Source organism: Spironucleus salmonicida, chromosome 7 (assembly GCF_000497125.1).
Source record: "Spironucleus salmonicida strain ATCC 50377 chromosome 7, whole genome shotgun sequence".
Classification (NCBI taxonomy): Eukaryota; Fornicata; order Diplomonadida; family Hexamitidae; genus Spironucleus; species Spironucleus salmonicida.
This window is the reverse complement of record NC_090602.1, coordinates 190,427-199,901: the sequence shown is the minus strand read 5'-3', so window position 1 is coordinate 199,901 and position 9,475 is coordinate 190,427. Positions and strand designations below refer to the sequence as shown.

At 28.4% G+C, this 9,475-nt stretch overlaps 7 protein-coding genes across 7 annotated transcripts; 4 read left to right on the top strand and 3 right to left on the bottom strand. All coding sequences in view use genetic code 6, as the record gives it.

Annotated features, from left to right (window-relative positions):
* Positions 1–103: 103 nt before the first annotated feature.
* Positions 104–475, bottom strand: SS50377_26803 (uncharacterized protein; the record flags this gene model as incomplete). Its single annotated transcript, XM_067910609.1, has 1 exon — positions 104–475. One exon carries the CDS (start codon positions 473–475, stop codon positions 104–106), a length of 372 nt encoding a protein of 123 aa, XP_067761296.1.
* A 65-nt stretch (positions 476–540) lies between these two features.
* Positions 541–1,584, top strand: SS50377_26802 (uncharacterized protein; the record flags this gene model as incomplete). Its single annotated transcript, XM_067910608.1, has 1 exon — positions 541–1,584. One exon carries the CDS (start codon positions 541–543, stop codon positions 1,582–1,584), a length of 1,044 nt encoding a protein of 347 aa, XP_067761295.1.
* A 1,342-nt stretch (positions 1,585–2,926) lies between these two features.
* On the top strand, positions 2,927–4,003 carry SS50377_26801 (Solute carrier family protein; the record flags this gene model as incomplete). Its single annotated transcript, XM_067910607.1, has 1 exon — positions 2,927–4,003. The coding sequence occupies one exon, from the start codon at positions 2,927–2,929 to the stop codon at positions 4,001–4,003; it is 1,077 nt and encodes a 358-aa protein (XP_067761294.1).
* Positions 4,004–4,371: 368 nt separating this feature from the next.
* Positions 4,372–5,229, top strand: SS50377_26800 (uncharacterized protein; the record flags this gene model as incomplete). The annotated part of the gene is made up of 1 exon (XM_067910606.1): positions 4,372–5,229. One exon carries the CDS (start codon positions 4,372–4,374, stop codon positions 5,227–5,229), a length of 858 nt encoding a protein of 285 aa, XP_067761293.1.
* Positions 5,230–5,581: 352 nt separating this feature from the next.
* SS50377_26799 (tRNA pseudouridine synthase) lies at positions 5,582–6,751 on the top strand (the record flags this gene model as incomplete). The annotated part of the gene is made up of 1 exon (XM_067910605.1): positions 5,582–6,751. The coding sequence occupies one exon, from the start codon at positions 5,582–5,584 to the stop codon at positions 6,749–6,751; it is 1,170 nt and encodes a 389-aa protein (XP_067761292.1).
* A 9-nt stretch (positions 6,752–6,760) lies between these two features.
* On the bottom strand, positions 6,761–7,771 carry SS50377_26798 (actin; the record flags this gene model as incomplete). Its single annotated transcript, XM_067910604.1, has 1 exon — positions 6,761–7,771. The coding sequence occupies one exon, from the start codon at positions 7,769–7,771 to the stop codon at positions 6,761–6,763; it is 1,011 nt and encodes a 336-aa protein (XP_067761291.1).
* A 741-nt stretch (positions 7,772–8,512) lies between these two features.
* SS50377_26797 (uncharacterized protein) lies at positions 8,513–9,466 on the bottom strand (the record flags this gene model as incomplete). The annotated part of the gene is made up of 1 exon (XM_067910603.1): positions 8,513–9,466. One exon carries the CDS (start codon positions 9,464–9,466, stop codon positions 8,513–8,515), a length of 954 nt encoding a protein of 317 aa, XP_067761290.1.
* Positions 9,467–9,475: the final 9 nt, after the last annotated feature.

Here is a 9,475-nt window from a genome sequence, read left to right as displayed (position 1 = left end):
GAATTATATAAAAGGTAATATCTTATAAGCTTAAATACAGGTAAAATTACCTGATTATTAAACTTATATTCATCAGATAATATATAATTGATAAAAATTTGACTCATTAATATTTGCACATCTTATGAGTACCTGTAAATATGTTTGAATCTGTTTTTTCATACTTATCTCCATATCCATATGTATCGCCATTTGTAGTATGATATTCTGACTCTGGTATGAATGTATTTTTATCTAATTTTACATCAGGACGATCTTGAATCATTTTTCCTCGCGCCCCAAATGATGCTGTCATCTCGCTGTGATAATCTTATTTCAAATCTGAACCTCCAAAAATATACTATGTTTCTGTATTATGATATAAAGTAATATCCGGTTACTTTCTTGTTTTTAATACTTCTGAATATTCTTTATTAAGACGATCACGCCATGTCATATCGAAAAATACTGCATTAAATGATTCTTTTTCTGGCATTCTTCCGCAAAAGTAATATTTAATTATAAGTAATATAATAATATATTTCTTTAAAATTTAAAATAATGTTTATAGATAAAGTTGTAGATAACTGGCATTATGCACCTAAAAAAGCAAGATTTTAAAATTATGTCAAGCCATATTATAAAGGCTAAAATATAGCTTTATATTATTTCGCTACAACCGCATTGTCTTCCTTAGATTATATTTAACGGTTCATCAACTTATCTTCAACAACTAAAACTTTCACAGCATTTGTTACATAGGAGCATTAAAATATAAAATATCCGTAATTATTGTATTCAGAAAATATTATAATCGATAATACAACTTTTTCTGATTTATTAAAATCTCCATGTCTTCCTCAGGTCATAGTTTATAACTCAAAAGGGTATAAAATTTTTGAGGGTCATCCAGCAAGCTTTGAACTCAGAGGATTTATATAGCGGTCACCAAATGATTTTAAAGAATCTTAGATTGCAACTCTTCTTTAATAACTTATTCAATTAAATTGTAAATAGGAAAATTTAGCACATCATGCAGAAAGGAAATCTAGGTCAGTTTTGATCCATTTATCTCCGAAAAAATCATCAATGGTTAATATTAGTTAATATTTATCAGATCTCAAACAAGAAAACTGTACGCCTGAAAAGAAACGTTCTAAATCCGTTAAAATATAAAACTCATATAAATATGATTCGAATGCAGTGAATACATACAGAGGTCAGATTAATCTTCCTACCAATACAGTAAGGAATGTTTTCTCAACACCAAAATCTGGCATTAAAAATTTTGTAACTGGTGAATAGCAGTAAAGTTGTCAATCTATCATATCAGAAATTAATACTCCTAAATTAAAATCATTTTCTGTATCCAAGTCAACTTTTAAAATATAAACCCCATAAAAAACAATATTTGGACCTCCTCCAGGAAAGCCTAAATTTAGACGTCCAGGTCCAGGTTTAGGTGATGATTTATAAAACCTTTTAAATTCTGTTACACCAATTAGAAACAACTCTAAAAGATTTGAAATGTACGACAAAGATCATGTTAGGCGAAGTAAAAGTACAGTTTAGGATTTAAGAAAGAATATGCTAAATATTATATGAGTAAGTATATTTTTATAATTTATTAACAATTTTAATAATATTTTACTATACTAATTAAAGTCAGGTAAGTTAATATAATTTGTTTCTTAATTAATTTTATATGTAAAATTGAACTAAATAATACATATGATAGCAAATATTTAATCCAGACCAACTATTATTAAAATAACATATTGTTATATTGTAAAATAATCATTCTTCAAAGCTAATTACTAAATTATTTATACTATCATATTTAAATTCAATAAAATGTAATTATTATTATTATCTTAATTATTCTTTAGATATTATAAGTATCATCTATAATATAACTAAGTTAATCAGAAATAATAACATTACACATTTATTCATATCATAATAATATTATGGAGTATATAGTTTTTATAATAAATTATTAGAACTAAATTAAACTTACATACATTAAATACTTAAAACATCAAAAAATGGTTAATATAAATAAGTCTTTGAATTATTGTATGCAGATTCTATAATTTTAATGAATTTAGTTACTACTTATATTTCATTTTATAAATATAATCTTATTCATATTTAATCTTTAATATTATTTTATGAAATATTTTAGTTTCTACTGATATTATATCATAGGATTGACATCTTTATAATTATTATACATTTACTATTTAATAAAATATATAATTTTATTATTGTTTTAAATTAGTCGGATAATTATTCCATTTATGCATTACTAAATAAAATAATAATATTAAAATTGTAAATGTTATGCATTAAATACAATCACTATTTGGCACAGATCAGTGATTTTATAAATAAAACAACTTATTACTATGATTATTAAAATCACTATCTTTAAATAATAACCGGTATTAATTTTTAAAATAAGTACTATATTATATTTGTACTACTAACATTTTCAAGTAATTAATCTATAGCAAAGTAGATAATTTAAGGGAAGTATTATGTGATGATCAAACATAAAATTTCATTGGTTATGGTTAATGAAATTTATTATTCACGGTATAGGTAAAAGATACGATAAATTAGTTGAACTAAAAAATATTTACATTAGATTAAACAAATAAATTTGATGTATAATTATAATACATATATGGTTCCAAATTTATATGATACTAATTTTTAAAATGAAATAAGTAAATATCACCAGTGCCTAAAGAATTATTATATTTATATTTAACTCTAAAATCAGATAACTTATAGTAAGCGAAGTTAACAATATCGAAAATTACAAACATAACATATTAGTATAGTTAGTGTGCCTTGTTTAATATTTAAAACTATACAAAATCGTATAGGTATATAATTATATTATTCCAATAAATAAAAATGGTCTACATCTTTAAAAATGAGTTTGAAAGTTTCATAGAAATCGAAAGAATTGGTAAGAGTCTCACTAACTATTTGCAATTTAATGATAGGTGCATAGCTTCTCGCCCTACCTTATATTTATATGAGACTTGCATGGCCTATAGGTATTTTATTTACCACATTTACGGCTTTATATTCTCTTTTTGGGTTTAATTATATTGTGGATGCATGTTATTATACTAGTTGTTAAACTATATCTGATCTTCTTACTGGATTATTTGGAAAAGTATTTTCAAATATAGTTGAAGTATTCATTGTGATTCAATATTTAGGATATTTAACCTAATATGTTTCGATTTGTGCAGATTATATCAACATATTTGTTCTCGCTGTGTCCAATTATAACTTTAAGACAGTATATATCAAGATAATTATTTTCGTCGTATTGTCTGGTTTTCTTGTGTTTAAGAGTTTAAAGGCGATATCTAATTTATCTACTGCTAAGCAATCTTTTGCTGCTTTTGCTGTAATTTGTGCTTGTATTTTTTTAATAATTGCCACTAAGGTTGGTACCACAGATATCAATATTAATGGTGTAGTGAGTATTATTAAATTACCATCCAAAAGGTAATTAGCAGTCCCAATTCATGTAAAAGGGCATTATATATTTTTTGAGATTATGCAAAGACTTCCAATATTTAAGGCTATATATGGATGCTAAGCCAGTATCCCTATTGTATATAATAATATGCCAGGAGATGGTGAATATAGGAGGGCACTACTTAAAAAATATATTGTTATTGGCACTTTAGCTACATCAGGGTTATGTGTAGTGATGGCATTTGTATGCCTTTTCCTATTTGGAAGTGATATTTCAACAAATGTATTATTAAGTTTTGTCCCATAAAACTATACAATGACAACTGTAAGACTACTTTATGCCATGGTTATACTTCTAACATATGTAGTTGTTACATTTCCTATAAGAGGCATGTTTATGAAAATATTCAAATAAAATAAAGATACTAAAAAGGATATATAGTTTATATTCTCATATGGATCTGTATTGTATTTATTTCCTGTGGATTTAGTATACTAATACCTGATATTCTGAAAGTTTTTAGTATTATGGCTAGTATTTTAGGGTACATTGAATACTGGATATTCCCTATATTGTTTTTATACAAAAATAAAGAAATCGGGGAAATATTTATAACTAATTAAAATTAGAATAATTAAAGTGATTTGTAGCTAGCTATACCAGAAACTTAGTTGTAAAATTCAATTTATGTTACGGATATAAATTAAGAAGAAGTTTCAATGATGAAGAAGAAACCGAATATACCCAAACTTATTGGATTAATTTGTGCTACAGTTATCGTTATTTTAATTAATATATCTTCTTTTGTACTAAGTACATTTTTTGATATAACAAAGTAAACTTGATATAATTATTATCTATATTATGTTTTTCACTCTAAAATGAATAGGCTATTAATAGTAGAATCATCTGAATTTTTTATAACAGGGATGTTTACTATAATACCTATTTAGGGAATCACAAAGATTAATAAGAAAGTAATCACTAACCAATTAGATGTTTCATCTTCTCTCACATTAATTGAAACTTATTCTGACTAAAAAGGGCCTATCTGCGAAATTCAAAGATAGGACGCTAAAATTTTCATATTGCCAATAGATACTGATTTAATATATAAATAAACAGCCGCGAAGAAAGTTATTATCTATGCTAATGGCTTTTAACTAGATTTTTTAGTTTAATTATTAAAAGGGTTACACGAACTTAAAAACTCTAGTTTTTCTTATTTTTCAACTTAAATGTCATAAATCTAATCAAATGTTATCATATTTGATTCATCTATGGAAGATTCTTAGTAGTGTATTTATGATATATAAAATAACATTGATATTATAATTTCAACTTAATATATAGATACCACTACTCCTTTAATTAATTTATAGTTTAATTAACCTAAGGATTTAGAATTAATTTAAAAAGAAATTATTAGCTCTAGAATGTTAGAAGGTATGAAAGTTTAATTTTAATTAGAAAATCAGTATATTGAGGTTAAACTTTAGAATAGTTATATTTTGTTAGATAAGATGACTGCAAGTTTACTTAATACATTGTAGTATAATGATAGAATTGAAATATTGAGAACTATGTTGTTTAATAAACGATTTCATATGTTAAGAGAAGGCAAATTTGTAGGGTCTAGTATAGTTAGAGGCATTATTTAAGAGTGCGATGGATGGAAATTATTAGCTAATGATGAGTAAATATAATATTGTGATGAGATCAGATATTTAGACTTATGATTAAGTTATATTTTATATTCTATTTATCACATATTAATGAATAATATTTACGTTATTAATAGTACAATGATTAAATATAGGAATATCTTATCATTACTGCAACTAAACAGATATATTTCAAATTATTTCTTAGTTTTATTATCAATACGAAATTTATATCGTTTTATTAGCATTATTAACATATGAGTATCAATCTTAATCAGAAATGGACAAATTTGAGGCATAACTTTGCTTTGAATAATAGTTATGAGTTCTATATGAATGAAAATGATTACTAGACGTTATCTAAATACTATATTTTTCAGTTATGATGTAGTAAATTTAATTATTAATTATTTTTCTTTCCTCCAAAATGGTAAAGACAATTCATAAATTAATTGCACTAGCCTATATTGGTGAAAATTATTCAGGATCCGCAATTCAACCATCATAAACTAAAGTTAAAACGATTGAACTTGAACTGATCAATGCGTTGGTAAAATCTGGGTTGGCTAGAGACGATGATTTGAAGCGCCTTCGGTTAGATAGAGTTTCCAGAACAGATAAAGGTGTTTCCGCTGCATCTGCACTTTTTACAGTAGATTGTGAACCATTAGATAACTTTGACGAAACTCTTAATAGCTCACTCCCAGCGGATATCCGTTGTATTGGTTCTATGCGTGTTGTGCCAAAATATAATGGCCGTTAGATGTGTTCATCCCGTTATTATGAATATCTGTTCCCACTTTAAATGCTCTTCCCCACAAGATAAATTGATGAAAAGTATAACGAAAACTTGTTGACTCTCCCAGATACAGGTGATTTTCAACTATTTAAATGTCTTGTGACACCAGTTATTTTCAAATAAATTAACTGTCCAGAAGCCCCGGAGGATCAAATAAAAATCTTCGACGAATAAATTCTTGAGAATTTAAATAGAGTAAACTAATTAGCATTTCTGACGCGAGCAGTACATTATCATAATTTTGCTCCTTCTGATTCCTTTAATGCTATATCAGCCACCCTCCGTAAGATGCTCCAAATCGAATTCCAGCCAGCAAAAATAGAAAATGGTATAGCTTACTCAAAATTGATCGTCCACGGTCAATCATTTCTGTATAACTAAATAAGGAATATGGCTGGTGCAATAGCTACTGTTGCTCAGGGTTATGCACCTGCTGGTTGGATAGTTCATGCCGTTTTCGGAAAGGCATGTTACAAAGCTCATATTGTGACTGCCCCTGGTAAATTTTTACTGTTAAAATAATAGCTATTTTAAGGTTATGATACGCGGCCTGAATACGGAATTTACGGTTAAGTTCTTAGTGAACGCGCTGAGGTGATGACCAAAGCTGATGAGTTTTCTGATATAATTAAATAGGCGATTTTCAGCAAAAAGGAGAATTGTTTAAAGGAAATTAACTGGTTTAACGCTGAGTTAGCTAAGAATAGTAAGGATTTATTTTAGTAGACACTTGATTGCATAGATAATGAGTATAAAACCAAGGCATTAATCGAAAAAAATAAAGTAATTTAAGAATGAAGCATTTTATCACTAGAAGCCTTTTTCTTACCACTACTATTTTGTACAATATTGACTTTTGAACGAACTCAAACTAGCTATCGCAGATGCACCTGTCCACTAGGCTGAGTTTCTATTTGGCTGTGCAAAAATTGTGACTTTGTGCTATTTTTGCAGTGTTTACAGCATTTACTCCTAAAAAGTATACGTCATGCTATTACCGCCAGCAACAACGATATTTGATAGCAATTTGGTCCTAAAAATACTGCTCTGGCCCTCAACGGCGCGGCTTATGAGTCTACAAACCGATTCAGCATTCCGAGCTACCGTTTGCAGGTAGCCATCTAATGGGATTTGCACCATCTAGCCGTCTGGCAAACGCAGCGTTTAGCCCTCGCCAGATATCTGCTATTTGAGCAGATCGCAGTACCACAACTCGGCCTCGTCGTTCATCTGCCGGCTTTCGTCGTCGAAGATCAAACTCAGATGCCCATTCGCCTGAAAGGCGTCGAAAAGGTCTCGCGTCGCCCAGCGTCCAGCGCCTTTCTACAGGAGTTGATCAGTTGCAAAACCGTCTATTACGCACTAGACCCGTGTCAGTGTCTCGCCGGAGTCGACTACGAGGCCGTCCACGCGGCCTGCCGAGTACAAAGACGTTGCAGGCGTTTATAACATGGAAAGCTTGTCCACAGAAAGCTCGTCGAAAATACGATTCAACAAAATCTTCTGCTCAAGCGTAGGGATCGTTGGGGGTAGCAGAATCAGCAGATTATCGAGCTGAATATCCAGCAAGGAGTGGTGCAGGAGATCAAAAATAGCACCCGAAAATAACTCTTTCCCGCCAGAGGTGATTGCGTTTTCCAGAGTATAGAGTGGGATCTACTGTGATCCGTATGGTTGTCTAGCTTTAGAGGCATGCTATATAGATGCTTTTTGATACCTTTCAGTGAGAAAAATAGAACGAAATTATAGATCTGGAAGTACATTTCCGGTTATACCTTATCTAGTCATGTAGGATCCAATGTCTATAATATATGACATTTTTAAGAAGGAGAATATTATAATATTATACTAAGAAAAAGATAATATTTAAATGATTCGATATGATAATTTAATTCTGAGAAGTTTAATATAGAACTAAGAGAATATTGAGGCCAGAATTCCAGATATTAATGATATTGATATCTTTATATGTATAAAACACGGTATCTTAAGGATTAATCTAAAATATAATGTGAATATCCCATCTTAAACCTAGAACTATATAGATTCGTTAAGTTATATTACTTATCACAGTATAGATTAGTATAATATATTTGTTGAAATATAAGATATCATTCATTAGTCTGTTGATGTAATACACTAGATAGCATGTTTGCCGAGTAATATTTTAGATTATATACTGAAAACAACAGGATTACTTGTTTTTAAAAAATATTAAATATAATATTATAAAGAATCTTTAGAATATTCAATTTTGTTTGACAATCCAGTTGATTTTGATATCGCCTTAAATCTATTATCCAGTTATAAAAATAAATCACTTAGAATAAATAAAACAACAATTTATATTCTTTTTAAAAACCATATAAATTATCCATTATCATTTATTCCAAATTTGAATAAGAATATAGCAAAGTACAAATACAAGGTTTTAAATTAATTAAATCCACTAATTATTAGTTATTTTATATCCTAAAAAAATCATGAATGAAACATATTCACTATGAATTTATTGAAACTGTATTTGATAGTATTATATCCGCAATCGTTCACTTACACTCATCCTTTACCACTTCCTGTTCCAGTTTCTTAAACAGTTATAAAGTTCTACCAATCTTCTACACCATAGGCTTCTAATTTCTCCCAGTTGCATTTCCTTAGTGCATCTCTGATACCCCAACTTTTATCAACATAACCTTTTTTAAACATTTCAAAAATACTATAAATAATATAATCAACATCAATAGCACTTAAAAACCTAGCCCCCATCAACGCATATTAGCTATTATGTCGTATATCATCTAATATAGGGCCAATTCGTTTGCTTGAGTCCTATGGGTCAGGGTTAAGACAAATTGACTTCCCAAAAAGTTGCCCGAGCAATTGTAGATCCAGCTCTTAGTTAAATTTTCTTGTAAAATAAATTTAACATACTGCATCTCTTATGAAATCAGAAATAAACCGACTATCTGCCACTTAATTTTACAACATAATGGTATAAAGATTAATAGCTGCCTTTAATGTATACTTTTTTGAAAATAAACGAGTTTAAATATCTTAACATGTTCTTCTTGCATGTCCTGAATATGATAAATCAAGAATATTATTTAAAAGAAGATTTTACAGCTAATTTTATCCAAATAAATCCAAAGACAGCTGAATTGTAGTTAATTATTAATGTTTCTTCGGCGGCTGATATAGATGAGGCAAGATTTGATCTTAACCTTTTTTTGAGATTTAATAAATCTCAATTGTTGTTTAAGGCTATTCTGATGTTTATGCTAAAAGATCTCTAATCTTAAAAATTTTAGGTTGCTATGATACATAAGACGTGATTTAATATTATTATGGATGGGCTTCATACCCTGTTTTCTACTACGAATTTTTAAGGTTTCTGATAAGTTTTATATCTTATGGTTATACTATATCTCTTCCTAATGATTTAGCTATTATCTATGCTAACAGTAAAATCTTCTTAATAGCTAAAAGCTGTTGCAAATTATTTTAGCTCATAATATGAAA